Here is an 18,091-nt window from a genome sequence, read left to right on the forward strand (position 1 = left end):
AAAGCATAGGACCCGGTACAATTACAAAGCTATCCCCCTCCACCACAAAAAATAAAATAAAAAAGGAAAATGTAGATGTGATGGGATTAACAACTCTACGGACCAAAACACAAATCTGTACCACACTTGTATGTACAACGCGGAGGAGTACTTCGGATCAGTTAACAAAATACCATCAAACATACAGAATGTTTCATAACAAACCAAGCGTTAAGTCAAGATAAATTAGCATATATTTGCTCGAGTGTTTTATGCAGGTGACAACACATATCTTGTGTGGCGTAACACAATGCAAAAATGTTTTAATGTATATATCATAACAAAGCGCAAAAACCTATAAATATATATATCATTACACAGCGCATAAAAATATATGAATGTTAATATCGTAACACAACGTAACACAACGCAAAAATATATAAATGTATACAAATCGCGTCCACAAAAATAACAAGTACTCCACCACTTGGTTTGTCACGGGTTCCAGGCCTACGTCGGGTAGTCGCCAGGTACTGGTCAAACGCCAATAGTTTTCCTGCACCGCCAAAACCTGGCACGTCCGCAGCTGCTATTAACGGCACGTGAAACACACAACAAAACAAACTAAAGAAACCAAACCAAAAATAAAAACCCGGAGTCAACACACAGACGATATTACCGTATTTAAGTCAAACATTCACTTCGTGGTGCCCTTTTGCATCTACAATGAAATATTTCAAACTGTTTTTGAAGTCTTCGTATTTTATGTACCTTAGTGTCATTACAAAATGACAAAGAATGGTATACTTTTCTTATATCATAGCGTTAACACACAACGACTCAATCAGAACTCACAGCAACACAGAAATACACTGACACAAACGGGAAGACGTCATAATTCATTACACAATCCAACATAATAGCTCTACTGTACCACTAATATATATATATATATTTCACGTGGTATCTCTGGTTTTTATCGCGTGAGAATGTTTGTTAGTTGTGCTTATCTCATATTTACATCCACTTTATGAATAGTGTAGACCCACTGAATGTACAGAGCATCATGTTTCGTAGGAATCTAAATGTATTTGAAACCGTTCATTCAGACGTAATATGTATAATTGTACAATCTACATTGTTTTGAAACTAACCTCGTGTTTGTTAAAAACAGTAATGTCAAATGTCGTACATATTTCCTAAAAATGTTTAAATACAACACTAAGGCCTAAACTATAGGGCTTTATGAATAGATAGTTCACAAGTTTGATGAAACTTTATCCTACTCACGCACCTCTCCTTCTGTTTCTGCGCCTTTTTGGCCCCCAGCACCACTGATAATTACAGTAACTAGGACGAATTAGCTGTATGGTAAAGTGTATTTCATTTTTGGCATACTGTACCAATAACCGATTAGTGCCCGAGGTTTGCCGTGACCTTTAAAGCCACAATAATATCTGTTAGTGGCACGGTTGATAATAGCCACACTTAATTCATTATCTATTTGAGATTTATAAGTACTCTAATTTTTTAATGCATATGCATATAAGCTACCGACGGTAGTTTAGACAAATGTGAATTCCATTGTTTTGGCCCAAAGCATCACTGGTGAGAGGGATAAAACACTACGGTGCAGTATAATTCATTGTTATCATACTGTATTTATTAGCAAGTTCTATAGATGCAATCACTCGTGTGTGTGTGTTACGTTCGTCCTTCGATGAATTACTATAGATAAGTTTTCTACAGACTCTGCACGTAAACATTGTACTAAATAGCTGGTTTAACGCGGCCGCCTACCTTTCAATTCATTGGCACCTACCACGCAACATAAATCACAAAACCCGTCTCCTCTTACTTTAACTATGTAGGTATGTGCACTTACAACATGAAACCCGTTTTACAATATAACAATAGCATGTGCCTGCGATAGGTACAGGTTTGCTCCATTACGGAAGTTTAATTCGGACCGGTGAGCACGATAACATATATATAGTGCGTATGTTTACCCCGTCAACCATTGATTTGGTAGGAAGTCTACGGAAATGTTGTTTTTAATGCTGGTGTTTTTCTCTAATTTGTACTTGAACTCTGCTACAGGTATATTGAATTGGTCTTTATTATTTTCATCAAAACATGTTAAACTTCTATTCATCACAAATGAAGTTTTTGTCAAATTGTCATACACTATCCTCAGAGCCTCTTGAACGATATTTTTCAGATCCGGAATACTATGTGATTTTGTATGGAGGGCAGGCTAACCAAGGTTTTGTTCAGTTCATCAATGGTTCGGATTCCCACTTCCTATGTTACGACGGATGGGACGAAAGGGACGCTGCGGTGGTATGCAGGATGCTGGGATATACAAGGTAGTGTGTCCTATTCCAAGTCTCACATAATTAAAACATTACAAACATATGCAGATCACGGATTAGTATTAACGGGTTGCTTTTTTGTGTCGTAGCACAACGCACAGAACACATATACAATGTACACAAACACCAGTCGGACTAAACCTTGCTGTTTCAGATCACAACTATTGTTAGCCCGAGTTTCCTCTAGCCATGACACCAGACTTTTCGTATTCAAAATATCTATGTCTGGTGACAGAGCCAGAGGAATCTTGGGCTAAACTAATGTGTTCTGTTTTACATTCTGACATCAAATCGAAATTTCAGATTTTCATCAGTTGCTACTTATATGTTTTACTATTATTCCGCGATTTATTCAGAGTACACTCCTTTTATGTTATGGCTCAACCCTTAAAAAATCATTCACTCTAATCCTTAATTAAAGGGAACAAAAGATGGTTGTTTATGGGTGGGTTGATAGCATTATATGTCACTATGGCCGGGTATACTGTGACGGATTTCATTTTCATCTCTTATGTTAGTTAGAACTTGCATCTTAGAACCAGGGATGTTATCTGAATATCGCAAGCAGAATTGCCTTCATGTGCAACGTGATTGAAATATACCACGAATGTACGCCACATGCTTACTTAGACAGCCAAAAAGGTTCGAAACAAAAGTTAAAATTACAGTTTTATAATTACATCAGTTTCTTGGTGTATGAACAGTACAGTATGCTTTATATAGACATTGCTTTATAGTATGGGGAATATTACATCTACATAAACATGTCGAACTAAACATTCAGTGCATAGATAGTCACTAGCTTGCATACTTACAATGTGCAAAGTTTCATAGACATCTCGGCATAACTGTAGAAATAGTTTTGACTAGCTGAACATTTGGATTAAATGAAAAAATATATATTGTTTGAATGTTTCCATGATTGCGAGGTATTTTGCCCTCCACCATTTTAGCAATGGGGGCTTTGTTACTTGAATCCTTATTTGAATAACAAGTGTTGGATCCCCATTTTCTAAGGACCTTCACTACTAGATGAAGGAATCAGTCAATCAGTCGTTGAAAAGTCGACGAAAGATATATAGCTAATGTGACGGAAATGTCTATAAGTGTAGCACATATTGACCCCGTATTGCAGAATATTTGGTGTCCAACGATGTACAACATTTAAAACGTTTTTAGCCGAAGTCTTCCGAAAAATAAGGAGACCAATGATTTAATTGGCAGATATTTGGTTAATTCCAAGGAAAATCCTCCTATACACCTGCCATGAAAGGCTTTAAATGTCATTGGCGCTATTAACAATGTATCTTTCGCACAATTTGACCCCTTAGTTGGCTCAATTTGGAGTACAATGATTACGACATCTGACACTATATTGAACGATTCGACATTTCAACTCATAAAAAGGAAGAATGTCTAAATAGCGGGCGGGCGGGCTGGTGGGTGACCATCTAGCTGCGATATCAAAGCTTCTGACGATAAAACCATTTTGTTCTATATTGCGTCGTCAGACCTGGCTGGGGCAGAGGAGGCCGGATATTAATATAAGTAGTAGCGCCCAACCACCCAGTGACCACACCCAACACTGCTGAACTTAATATGAGTGCGTCCCAAAGTTATACCGCTTCGCTGTCATCAATACAGTGCCCCCCCCCCCCCCCCCCCCCCCCCCCCCCCCCCCNGCTTACATGAGTTTGTTGAACGGATTATGAGTTGAAGGTGACTTTCAAATTCATAATGCGTTACAAATCTGCGTAAACGTGACACATTTGTTAATCAACATTTTAAAGTCGACAGAAGGCGGAAGTTTAATTCGGTCCAGTGAATTACATCATTTTCAGATCAAATATCGTCTTCAGCAGTCTACTGTAGCGCAAACAAAAGGATACGATCGAAACTCAAACAGTTTATCTATCCTCCAGCTTTTTAGCTCACCTGGTCCAAAGAACCATGTGAACTTTTCCTTTAAAACGCTACTAGTCCTGAACGGCCATGTAGATTTTGACTAAAGTTGGTCTTTGGAGTATTCTTAGGCCAAAATGACTCAATTTTGTATAAACGGTGGGTGTGGACCCCTGGGAGCAGAGGTGGGGGTGGGGGGGNTTCCTTAATATCTTCTGTAGGAATGAAAGGATTTATTCCATATTTGGTCTGAAGCATCCTTGGGCCAAGGGGACTCAATTTTGTATAAACGGTGGGTCTGGCACCCCTGGGGGCTGAGGGGCGAGGCCCAATAGGGGAAAGATAGCAAATTCCTTAATATCTTCTGTAGGAATGAAAGGATTTATTCCATATTTGGTCTGAAGCATCCTTGGGCCAAGGGGACTCAATTTTGTATAAACGGTGGGTCTGGCACCCCTGGGGGCTGAGGGGCGAGGCCCAATAGGGGAAAGATAGCAAATTCCTTAATATCTTCTGTAGGAATGAAAGGATTTATTCCATATTTGGTCTGAAGCATCCTTGGGCCAAGGGGACTCAATTTTGTATAAACGGTGGGTCTGGCACCCCTGGGGGCTGAGGGGCGAGGCCCAATAGGGGAAAGATAGCAAATTCCTTAATATCTTCTGTAGGAATGAAAGGATTTATTCCATATTTGGTCTGAAGCATCCTTGGGTGAAGGGGAACCAATTTTGTATAAACCGTGGATCTAGCCCCACAGGGGCATGAGGGGTGGGGCCCAATAGGGGAAACAAAGCAAAGTATTCTTTAAAATCCTTCTTCTTCTGTAGGAATGAAAGAATTTGGTCCATATTTGGTTTGGAGCATCCTTGGGTAAGGGGAAACCAATTTTGTATAAACGGTGGGTTTTGGCCCCCCTGGGACCTGAGGGCGGGGCCCAATAGGGGAAACAGAAGTAAAACCTTTATAATCCTTCTTCTACCTTATTGATTAAGGGATTTTATCCTAATTTAGTCTGGAGCATCCTTGGGCAAAAGGAACCCAATTTCGTATAAACAGCGAGTGTGCCCCCCCCCCCCTCCCTGGGGGCAGAAAGGAGGGGCCCAATAGGGAAAACATACCAAATTCTTCAAATACCTTCTTCTGTACGAATGACAGGATTTTGTCCAAATTTGTATGAAGCATCATTGGGTGAAGGGGAACCAATTTTGAATAAACGGTGTGTCTAAGCCCCCTGGAGGCAGAGAGGCGGCGCCCAATAGGGGACATAGATGTAAAACCTTTAAAATCCTTCTTCTACCATAGGGATTAAAGGATTTTATCTTAATTTAGTCTGGAGCATCCTTTGGCCAAGGGGACCCAATTTTGTATAAGCAGTGGATCTTTCTGAAATTTCATATGTACTTACAGCACCTACCATCGAGTGCTATATCTTTACTTCATACCAATTATTTTAAACATATTCAGGTGAGCGATACAGGCCCTCTGGGCCTCTTGTTATCAAATACCTTCATTCGATTAAAATCTTGATATTCCCGCTCCTCAGTGGTACCATTGAAGCCTTGCTTCTGTTTTGAAACCATTGCTCTATTGTTTGTAACGTACATTATCTTTCACGATATCCCTTTATCTTCATGCCGTGGCCGAAGTGTGTTTTATAATTATTTACATTATTTACTTATTTAAGAAAGAACTGTGCTTAATAAACAAAAACGTTTTGTTTCATGCCCAAAACTGGACATTATTAACACAATGGGCCTTTCATATCTACAAAGGCCTTAATAAATAGATGACGTAACGGACTGCACACCTGTGACAAAGTGAGCTCTTCCACGATTAAATAAAACATGTTGATATGATATGGGGACGAATGTAGCACGGTAGGCTTACCAGCAGGGGAGTATAGCAGAGGTAGGCTTGCCAGCAGGGGAGTATAGCAGAGGTAGGCTTACCAGCAGAGGAGTATAGCAGAGGTAGGCTTACCATCAGGGGAGTATAGCAGAGGTAGGCTTGCCAGCAGGGGAGTATAGCAGAGGTAGGCTTACCAGCAGGGGAGTATAGCAGAGGTAGGCTTGCCAGCAGGGGAGTATAGCAGAGGTAGGCTTACCAGCAGAGGAGTATAGCAGAGGTAGGCTTACCATCAGGGGAGTATAGCAGAGGTAGGCTTGCCAGCAGGGGAGTATAGCAGAGGTAGGCTTACCAGCAGGGGAGTATAGCAGAGGTAGGCTTGCCAGCAGGGGAGTATAGCAGAGGTAGGCTTGCCAGCAGGGGAGTATAGCAGAGGTAGGCTTACCAGCAGGGGAGTATAGCAGAGGTAGGCTTGCCAGCAGGGGAGTATAGCAGAGGTAGGCTTACCAGCAGAGGAGTATAGCAGAGGTAGGCTTGCCAGCAGGGGAGTATAGCAGAGGTAGGCTTACCAGCAGAGGAGTATAGCAGAGGTAGGCTTACCATCAGGGGAGTATAGCAGAGGTAGGCTTGCCAGCAGGGGAGTATAGCAGAGGTAGGCTTACCAGCAGGGGAGTATAGCAGAGGTAGGCTTGCCAGGAGGGGAGTATAGCAGAGGTAGGCTTGCCAGCAGGGGAGTATAGCAGAGGTAGGCTTACCAGCAGGGGAGTATAGTGAAGGTGCTGTGTAGGTGTAGGAGTTGTTATCTAAGTAATTTACTGTTCATTTAACGGACAGTGACACACACACACCCCCCCCCCCCCCCCCCCCCCCCCGAATAATGGGTTCGAAATGTATTTAACAGAAATCCATCTCTCAGTTAATATTAGTGTATGGTGTTACGTGGATGTTGGATACAGAAACAAAACTGCCTACATCTTGCACAAACCGGTAATTAGAAATAGCTACAAATTGACTGACATGTTTGGTGTTGACCACAACAGAGATGCACACCTAAGCTAAATTGGAACATGGGGTTACGTGGTCATTGGAGATAAATACGACCCAGTACGGTACCAAAAGGCAGAGCGGGGCAGAGCGAGACAGAACTAGGGAGGAGGGTGTGGCTTTTTGGCCAGAAGAAGGAACTGGTCTTAGATGCCAGGGAGAGTGTCTATGTGTTAGAGGCTAGAGATAATACGGGTTTGATACAGCTTACCTTACGAAGAAGGAAGATTTGAGATACAACGCAGCCACTTTGCATAAAAATTGAAAATAAGGTTAAAAAGAAACCCAAAACAATAGAAAGGAATTCATTTGTTTATATTTTGATTGAAATAATAGTAAGTTTCATTTGTTCATTGTTTTCAATGTCACAATCATGTAGTTTAAATACTTCTTTTACTCGCATGCCGTTTTAATAGAATCAAATCAAATCAAATCATACTCTGTTCACTTCATGTCCTCCTTAGCTGCGAAAGAAACAAAAATGTAAATGATAAAGAATTCAGAATACACCCCTCCCCTTACAGATGATACACGAGAACAGGACGTTGAAGTGACACTAGTTTTTTTTACAGAAAGGTTACGAGTATACAATGTTTGTAAGACATTTCGCTACGGCGAAACCAACGATTAGAAAAGTTTCATAGTTATGCGCAAGAGTTGTCTCCCATGTTAATGTTGCAGGGTAGAATGTACATAGCTGATACCTCACCGAGAATGTTTCCCTGAGTTAGAGTTCAAACTTTTACGAGTTCCGTTCATTTATACCAAAACAGTTATTCTGTGCCCATGGTGATTGGACAGATGCGGCAATTTTTACAGTTTTCCATATGCAGCTATTATTATTCATGTGAAATAATTAAGCAAAAATAAAGGGATGACAATATTACACATCATATACATTTCTTTCGACGTTTACCTGAGCCGAAGCTTATGTTAATGTCAGCAGTACTAGTGTTCATGTATCCGATACTTTGGTGGTTTCTGAATTTTTGTCTCCTTTTCGGTACACAGGACTGTTTCGCGTCAACAATACTTTCGTTCTCCCGTTCGTTAATGTAGCCCTCATACAGTCAGAGTCGTAACCCATTTTTCAACTCGTGGACCTTCTGTTAAACACGTGTATGCGTTGAAGATCGTTTCCGTATTTTAATGAACGTTTCAAAATATCGTTTTTATAATGAATATTTTTACACTTCAATAACCAAATGTAAATAATGTGCTCCAAGACTATATGAAACAGTTGGGAAGGGTGCGGTGGGCTGTGTTAGTGGGGGAGAGGGGTATCTGAAGCACATTTCTCTTTTCAAACACTCTTATTGAGCATGTCAATTTCTTGAGTTATTATTTCCAAAGAATACTAATATCATGCATTTTATAACATATCACCATTCGAAATTTATAACATAGTTATGTTTCTATTCGTAATTTAACAATTCAATCTGATCAGGAAGATGAAAATAAGATAAAAGTGTTCAATGTTTCAATGATAAATTACATTTAAAACATGCACACAAAAATCAAAGACTAAATAAATGCTTTGGATGTGCCTTATTTCAATTGGAATCCAAAGGTGACGATAAAGATAAATCTTTGCATGTATGCTATCATGAAAAATGTCCTTTTCTACAAAAGTGTTCCATATCAATTTTACTTGCAATGATTTTTCTACAAATAGAATTGTTCTAAAGCAAAAACACAAAATAAATAACAAAAGTTAAAGGGATCGAACTCGAAACTTATACACTGCCATTCGAAAAACAATAACTCAGAAAGAGAAATATTCATCGCAATACAAACTAATGAAATGGTACCCTGACACTAATTCAGGTTTTATATTTTATTCTGAGTGAAATGAAATCTAACATCTCGGCTATTTCCGGGAAGGAACAGTCGTGTTATGCTGTAGTCAGGCGGGGCAATAAATTCATTTCGATACCTCACAAAGTGTGCGTGACTGGTGAATCGTGGCGGCTGGTGTTTATTCAATAAGTGATATTTATTTAAACAAAGGGCACAACGCCCTCATCTCTGGGTTGTACATTTACCATTGCGTACATGTAACCGTTGAGTCTTGGTTTCAGAGCCTGTTCTAGAGCCGAGATATTTTCTGTTATTATACAAGACATTTTTTTCTCTATTTTACTTTAGCGACGGCGTCGCAGCTGTATTGAACATCACAACCTTCTTTACAGAAGAAATGTGGTCTTACCAATTTGACTGTGTTGGAAACGAGACCTCGCTTCGGAGCTGTCCAGTTGTAGAAGTAAACGTCACGGAATGTGCAAATCAGGGGGCGTCTGGTGTGATTTGTTCAAACAGTAGGTTAAATGTTCTTAAAGAAGTATTGTAATGCAGGTTTGATATTTCAAAAAAGATCCAGACCATTCGTCGCGGTAAAGATTTAAATTTTACTTTGAAAAATAAACAGCTTCCTATTGTAACAACAATCGTACCTAAAACATACAAAAACAGTCGTACATGTACCATACAACTAACTAGATTAACAACACTCGTACATGTATCATACAACTAACTAGATTAACAAAACTCGTACATGTACCATACAACTAACTAGATTAACAACACTCGTACATGTACGATACAACTAACTAAAGTAACGATACACGTACATGTACCATGCAACTTACTCAAATAACATGTACATGTGTATGTAATTCATGACAAGCTTTAATTATATTCTTATCTTGAATTTGTATGTGTTTTGCTGCATATTACAATCGTTACTGGTCACTAAATTTTAAAAGAATGGGATTCCTGTTATGTAAAGAGACATGGCATGAAACATCCAATCAGTAGTTTTTACATTTAAGTTTTCACGAGATCATTTTTTTCAAATGCATATAGTGACATTCAAAGGGTATAATTAAATAAAAGTGGCCACATATACACTGCAAACCTATATAACCGTGTCAATATTTCGAAAATTTACATCAGATAATACCACATGGTAAGACCGCTGCTGTAGTGTGTGTGATTATAATTCACAGGAATAATTTTCATACCTTTTTGAAAACAATAAAGAAAACAAAAAGAGGAGAAAACACTCATTAAAAAGATCAATACTTATAGTTACAGTTTGGCAGTTTTTTTACAGATCTCTTGTGTTAGAAATATACTTATCTGCAAATTTTTGTTTAGATCCAATACCAGACGATTTCTTCCTTCTATCCTTTGGGACAAGCATTGCACGACTGGATCGCTCATACGAGAGCCTTACACTAATCCAAACAGACAGTACACGGAAAATTATCGCCATCGATTATGATCCTATCGAGCAATCCGTAATTTGGACGGATGTTAATTTGAAACAGATAGCAAAATGCAACCTGAATGGAGGACAGAAAACCATTATATTTCAATCCGGAAGTGGTAATTCAACTTTAATATATAGCATATTTCATTTCATTATAATCTAAATGCATTGTAGCTTAAAATGGAACTAAATACATACATTATAATAAATGTGCTCACAGAGCTTAATAGTACTACACATTTAAATACAGTTTTGTTGTGGTTTTGTTTCAAAATCAGCGCAATTAAATTTTCAACGAAAAATTATGTTTTTCTGTTTTACTTTGAATATAATGATCATTATCAAAGTTAGTTTTATCTATGTGTGTGTGTGTGTTTAGGAGGAATTCGTTATATTTCTAAGTGAAGGATACATTTGTTTTCTTATGGCATGCTTACAATCGTTTACCACACAGATTCCGTGATGGACGGTTTAGCTGTTGATAGCTGGTCCCGACTGATATTCTACACAGATACGGGTTATGACGAAATCGGTGTGATAAACGCCGACACGTTTATACGAACTGTTCTTGTTAGTTCCTCTCTGGAGGAACCACGAAAGATAGTCTTCGACCCCTATACCAGGTAAAACGTCTTTTTATTTTTGCTAGCTATATGTACATGCATTCATCTGCTTAACGTTATACTCACATTTTCTAAACATGCAAGATACAATAATTATTTTTTTTAATATTTGAGGGACGTGGTAAAACTTTTGTGATTTATGATTTTCTTAACGATATCTGATTCCTAAACAAAGACACTGGGTTTGATACCGTGATATTTTTTAAAGTAAAATCTTCTTATTCTAACTATAATTGTCTTCAGTTTACAGTTCTGGTGTTAATAGGTGTTTCTGTACTGTTACCGTGCATGTTGTCATTGTCAGTTCCTTCATTGACTGTTTACGTTTTAATTTTGTTAAAGATTGGTGTTTAAATCCTTGTTTTCGTATCATGATAACTAAAACACCGTATCTTATATAAAATATATTATATCTCACTAAACAATAGGGAGATCTTCTGGACAGACTGGGGAGCAAACGCAACTATTGAACGAGCAAAATATGACGGTTCTGACAGAGAAGTCATTGTCAACACTGGACTTATCTGGCCGAACAGTCTAATATTGGATGGTATAACAATTATTTTTCAAATTAATTTGTATCTAATGCTCTAGATTTCTTACATCTATAACCAACCTATACTCTAGTCCGAAATAAAAGATTTCCTCCTTTAAAACTAATGATGTATCTCTGCCCAATGATGTAGTATTTTAAATGAGATTTGCAAACTACGTATGATCTAGTTTAAAATGAGAGTTATTTCGGACTACGTATGTTCTAGTTTCACTCGTAAACCCTTATCTCCTACGATACGAAAAAGCAAACATAGACTTAAAATTGTAGAATTACTATTATCATATCATCAAATTCGGTATAAAGTTGTAAGGAGACAAGTTCACAGCATGCACAGGTTGTTGCGAGTTTCAATAACCGTTGATTTAAGAATTAAACTGCTACAAGATGCGGTTCAGAGGCATTATTAACGCCAACTGCATTCAAGGAAAATGAAATTGTTACATAAAATGAAAAACAAATTAAATCATTTTAAACAAAGCGTTAAACGGAAGTGCCGGACAGTGAGCTAGTGAGAGCTTTGTCCTTACTTAACGGTATTGACCTGTGGCATGGCTGAAGACAAGATTCATTGTAATTTTTAAAATCATAGAGTATGGTAACTTTAATCATTGCTTTGGTGGACTAGTCAACTTCTTACCCAAAAATTCCAAATGAGTGTCAAGCGTTAATTCCGTATTGTTTTTCAATTTTTTAGTCGTGTTCGCATATATATGACATAGCAGCGCAAATGTAAATAATTTCTGATGGATGTTACCTTAAACATTGTTGACTTGTTATTTAAAGGAGACATCTTGTATTGGTGTGATGCCAGCTTAGACAAGATAGAGCGAATATACAGGAACGGTACTGGAAGAACTGAGATATATTCCTCAGGGCTAGCTCACTGCTTTGACTTCCTTCTTCTTGATGGTTACTTCTACTGCAACGATTGGGGATTACTGTAAGTTATACAAGTATTTGTAGAACCAGGCTGTTACTATAAAGTATTTTCGAACATAAATGATTTAATATGTTTCGTTAAGACCAACTTTAAAGAGCCAATCCCTATATGACAAGGTCACAGTATCAAAATTGCAATTTAAAAAGAAATCGAAATAAATACTTTTTTCTTAAATTATGTTATGATAAAAATGCTTGCTCCATTGGCACGTAAAACAATTGATACTCCTTTGATATATTAACAGAAATATTGTAAAACTTAGTATGGACCGAAATGAGACATCACCATACGGCCCAGGTCTCGGCAGGAGATATGGCATTGCTCATTATCGAAAAGGAGGTATGTATTTTAATTGACATGTTCATTGTTTGATGTATGTACGAATTCTTTTGTTTATAAACCTTTTATTTTTTGTACAGAAACGTTTTAATGGTAACTGTTTTGCATTTCGACATATGTGATTTTATTGGATTTTTCAATTTCATGTTTTATTGTTTTGCGTTTGACTGTGATGTGAAACCCATTAAGCGGCGTTTGATATTGAAATTCGGTATATTTTTGTATTTTGTATTACATTCTTTAAAGGGTAGCAGTCATAGTTCACTGCTATCCTTTAAAGAATGTAATTGCAATATTGATTTAATGCCATAAAACTGATTTTGTCTTTATTGTATATTGATAAATATTGTCATTCATTCATTTATAAAATGTTTTAAGTCATGTACAACATGTTATGCACTTTAATGCATGTATAATTATACTAATATACTAAAATGTATCATGTTTAACACATATATATGTAACATTTATTGTGGTCAAACTGTATGATCTTTCCTATGACACCTGACCAGGAAGGTAAATACGATTTATACTCTTGATTAGTTTATATACCTAGTTCCTGAGGACTTAAAAGATACGTATTTTTTTCTGTTTCTATCACTCATGACCTTTGACCATACTTATATTTAAAGCAGATAATGATAATTTTGTTTTATAGCTATCTTTATTTACATATATATATACACACTATACAAAGAAAAAATCTCAACAACGTGTAATTAGCACTTTCATCTCAGGCAATGAGAGTATACATGTTATTCAAAAAGTTAACCTGTAAGTAATGATGACATGAAGTGATTCTTGGTGTTATGAATATTAATGAAGTGACATTAAGTTGCGTGATGGTTTTTTCCCTTGATACTTTTCGTCAATCTAAATGGCTGTATATAGAAACCACTCGAGCTACTACTACACAACATCCCTAGTGAGATCCGCAATTTTGAGACGCCATCTTGGTGTTTTAATCATGTAAGCTGATAAAGAAGTCGAGGAAAGACACTACTCGTTAGACTAAAATAGTCTAAACATTAAGTTTCCGCTTCAGAATACGCAATGTTTTTTTTCCAAATGCTAGAACAAGAGATTCGTAGAGAATGTAAGTAAAGTATTCCACTGGTCTTTTGCTTTATTCATATATATAAGCGTAAGCGTGATTACCGACAGGTTCATCCATTTCATCATTAACATACGGGGTAACACAGGTCACGTGTCTGCATTTATACAGCATATACATACATGTATTTCATTTACATGTCGGTATTTCATTGGTCTCTGAGACGCATCGGCGGCGATATCGAAATGGCGCCCAAACGATGAAAGAGGCATAATTGAGGCGTGTTACTGTACAATTGACTGGAGTTGTTTTTATAACGACTGTTCAGGGAGCCGCAGAGCATTATAGGGAAAACCAGACTTTACTATCATCACTTTATCAGGATCATAAGTAACAACCCTTCTTTTCTATCAACTTGTTTATATGTATATTTTCTACTGTAGCAGCTAGTTCATATTAATTAATATTTTAATGTAACTTGTTCATATTTATATGGACTACTGATTCAAGCATGTTAATGGTATATTTACTAGTTCATGTTTAGATTCTCTATTGTGACAACTATTTCCTGGTTTTTTTCTTTTGTGATGACTTGATCATTTGTTTTATGTTTTAACAATGATTTACATGTACATAACTTTGTATGCATGACTATAATAGATTTCATTACAGGCAAGTATTTAGGATCCGATCACTGATGACACGTGTTCATGTGTAGATGCACAGCAATATTTCAATAAAAAATATGTTAATATATAATATAAATATATCAATCTTTTGTAATTCCACGATGTATCACTATCAGTGATTTATATAAAACGAGCATCTATTGCATTCATGTGTTAATTGTCTGTTGTAATGAATTCTAGTGCAATATTATATAGGATACTAGAAGTGTACAAAACCAGTTATATGAAATGTGTCACTGTGATTTTTATTTACTTAGGTATATTACATAAATATTTCTAGTATAGAATGACACTAGTATAGCTCGATATGATTTAGTCAAATACCACACTTACATGTACCTACACGTGAATGGATTCCCATAAGATTTAGGATAAACGGGATGCTGAGGAAATGGGTGTTTTCACTCTGAATACAACTATAAGGAGTTCCATGGACTTGCAGTAACAAGGTAAGGTACACTTTTAATGTCAAGCAAACGCATAACGCATTCGTGTATATATAACAAATACCTGGTACAAATGAGCAAGATATTAAAGAGGCGACGTTGTACAAAATCTAAGAAGTATTGGTATACGGTTCTACAATGGGAGTCTTCAACTCGGAGTTTAGTTATAACAGGTACTTCCAATTCAGTATGCTGGACTGTAAAAAAAAGTATAAGGATACATATAGTTTGATCATTTCTACAAAAAATAATTATACGTATTTAATCGAAAAAATGGTAATAGTATTTTTTTCGTTTCCAAATATGGAGGGTTTTTATTTGTACAGCGTGCCTCATGACGAAACGTCAGTCAATATAACACTTTCCAAGGACATGGCAGAGCGATGGATTTGAATATGGGGAATCCTAGTTCATGTATGTATGGAGTCATCCGACTATCTGTATCACGTGATTTATAAAAGGTTGTAAATAACGTTAACATTAATATTAGCAGCATACAATGCAGCAATTTAATTATCAATCAAACACAGGACATTTAATTATGTATTTGTACCTTTTAATACAGAAAATAAATTTCCATGAATGAAACAATGAAAAAACTGTCATTATAGTTGTTGATACTACAGAGTAGTAGTCTCTTCTTATACTAGAATGTGTAACATCTCCAATGTTACAGGTGTACAGAAATGTGGACCCTCTGTGCGATGTAATTGACCCCTTGGGTGTTGTGGTCCGTGGATACTGCGGTCAGACGTGAGTTGTTGGTTCACTTGGTAAGTAGTTACATTTTAATCGTTCTTATGCTTAAGTCAAATCGTCCTGCGCTACTGAATGTAGTTCTGTGTGTCAAAGAACGATTACCTAAATATTTGACATTAAAACAGGGTTTAAAGTTATTGATGTGTATATAGTTTTAATTGTGATCAACTTAATTGTCGATTGAAAATTCGCATTAAGCTCCTTAGACATCTATTATAGGACAATGATCTTACAGGTTTTACTTAACAGTGCGTATTTTGTTGACAGGCACACTTCGAGGGAGTACACCAATTCTACAAGAGTCCAACCAGCCGTCCAGTTTACCAAACCAAGGCTCCTCCTTGATGAAGATATCGATCAAACATTGAAAGGGTGTTATACTGTACGCACATATTTTCTAATGTGACAATGAACGAAACATATATACCCCAGGATCATCGGAAGATCGTTGAAAACATATTTAGATGATTTTGATAGTGTTTTAAAATAATATAACTGTTGTATATACATATGTATTATGTACTAAATCGTTATTTTGTTGTTATGTGCTGGTTTTTTACATAACGTTCGGTGTTACCTCCTTGGGCATGTCTAGATAGCGATAATCCATTGTTATACAAACGTATTATATTAGGAATAATGTCATCATGTCTAGGTTGTGACAATAAGTCAGCACTAGAAATAAACAAGGAAGCGTCTATTTAACATCGAGTAATTCGAATCAGAAAGCCAAGTGACCATTTCGTCCATTTTGGACAAATCAGTGATACTAAAGTTCAGAAAAATGAAAAAACGTCTCAGAAGTGTTCCGAAATATCTATAAAAATACATCGAAATTTGAAAGGTTAATATGAAACCCTAACTAACGTTACAACTTCTGATTACAACAATGTTTTTTTTTTAAACTAGTTTCAAAGTAAACCGTACCAAAATTATTATAATATTATAAGATAATGATGGCGTGTCCAGGTTGTGATATTTAAGTGAGATGACAATTAAACGCGGCCTCATCAGTAGATACGAGTACATGTATCATCTTCATATCACCTAAGCTGTGCGAGGTCGTAAAACCATAAACAAAGAAAATATTTGTATAATATATTTAAACAGAACTTGAATTTGGTTTCAACATATTATGTCATTTAATAGTTTCAAGACCGGCAATTACCTGTACCTAAATTTTATGACATTTTACTCATTCGCGACGATGCTATTTTATCTGTGAAATAAACAGTTACACATTTTCATTAAACCACTCAGAAAACCTTGTAGTGGACTAGAAATCACTATTAACTGACCATGGCGTGGTTACGTAAGCATACTACAGTGCTTTGTTCGGAAGGTTGTCTCGGTACGTGTATACAGCTGTACAGGACAACAATAACCACTCATTGTGTAGCTTATCTATCATAATACATAACTGTTTCGAAAATTGATAATCAGATGGATGTGATATAACAGCCAGGTCTATGTATGTAATGTATATTTATATCTTAATTGATATCAAATGGGTGACATGCATTCTACGTCTAGGTCTATGTGTTATCAGTTAATATTTATATTACAATTGACAATCAGACTGATAAGATATAATTGTAGGTCTATGGCTACAAATAAACAGTTATATTTGAAGTGCGAGATTGGGTGCACATTCGCTGTTTTAAACACAAAATGTATTGATATTGAAATAAAAAATGTCTGGATTGTAAAATGTCTTAAATTCTTAGTATTTACTTTTACAGATATGAATGTTTATATTTCTATGGATTTGTTATGAAATACAAACACGTTTGTGGTATGACTTTTATAAAGTTGACCTCATGGAAACATATAGCACGTGATGTCAATAGCTGCTGTTTGGTATTATCATTGGTGCACAGCGTCGTCACATGACTCGAGCTGTTATGAAAACGTGAAAATACTCAAACACTTTATATTAATATTTAACACCTTTAATAACAAATAAATGTCACAAGACGATATAGAAAAATAACCATTTATTTCCTTTTTCTGTAACTTGTGTAAATTCTTATTTCTTTCTGCATAAATTATCGTTGCTTGTCATGAAAGTAAATTGCAACCGTATACATTTAGAATTCATCTGGTATATCCAGCATACAGTACAAAGGTACAATGAACAAATGAAGCAAATAACAAAATATATACACATTGAAATTAACCCCTCAAGTTGAATGTGTTCCCATATAGTCACAATAATCTCTCTCTCTCTCTCTCTCTCTCTCTCTCTCTCTCTCTCTCTCTCTCT

The 18,091-nt window shown here is 36.5% G+C and overlaps 1 protein-coding gene across 2 annotated transcripts; it reads left to right on the forward strand.

The window, feature by feature from the left end:
* Positions 1-1,953: 1,953 nt before the first annotated feature.
* LOC110462660 (low-density lipoprotein receptor-related protein 6-like) lies at positions 1,954-17,536 on the forward strand. 2 transcript variants are annotated; one of them, XM_021516734.1, is made up of 11 exons: positions 1,954-2,079; positions 2,201-2,348; positions 9,294-9,463; positions 10,305-10,535; positions 10,874-11,042; positions 11,471-11,592; positions 12,382-12,538; positions 12,783-15,069; positions 15,393-15,480; positions 15,743-15,839; positions 16,093-17,536. In XM_021516734.1, the coding sequence occupies exons 1-8, from the start codon at positions 2,025-2,027 to the stop codon at positions 12,892-12,894; spliced, it is 1,164 nt and encodes a 387-aa protein (XP_021372409.1). In that variant the 5' UTR covers positions 1,954-2,024; the 3' UTR covers positions 12,895-15,069; positions 15,393-15,480; positions 15,743-15,839; positions 16,093-17,536. The 2 variants fall into 2 exon arrangements, with proteins under 2 accessions (XP_021372409.1, XP_021372408.1); XM_021516733.1 differs by having other exon boundaries at positions 12,783-15,480.
* The last annotated feature ends 555 nt before the right edge of the window (positions 17,537-18,091 follow it).

Source organism: Mizuhopecten yessoensis, unplaced genomic scaffold (assembly GCF_002113885.1).
Source record: "Mizuhopecten yessoensis strain PY_sf001 unplaced genomic scaffold, ASM211388v2 scaffold10821, whole genome shotgun sequence".
Lineage (NCBI taxonomy): Eukaryota > Metazoa > Mollusca > Bivalvia > Pectinida > Pectinidae > Mizuhopecten > Mizuhopecten yessoensis.

Bases quoted from the DNA above. Each gene is read 5' to 3' on its own strand.
- LOC110462660 (XM_021516733.1), top strand. From the start codon at position 2,025: ATGTTGTTTTTAATGCTGGTGTTTTTCTCTAATTTGTACTTGAACTCT. The intron at 2,349-9,293 runs GTAGTGTGTCCT...ATTTTACTTTAG, and splicing joins AGGATGCTGGGATATACAAG to CGACGGCGTCGCAGCTGTAT. The intron at 10,536-10,873 runs GTAATTCAACTT...TTTACCACACAG, and splicing joins TATATTTCAATCCGGAAGTG to ATTCCGTGATGGACGGTTTA.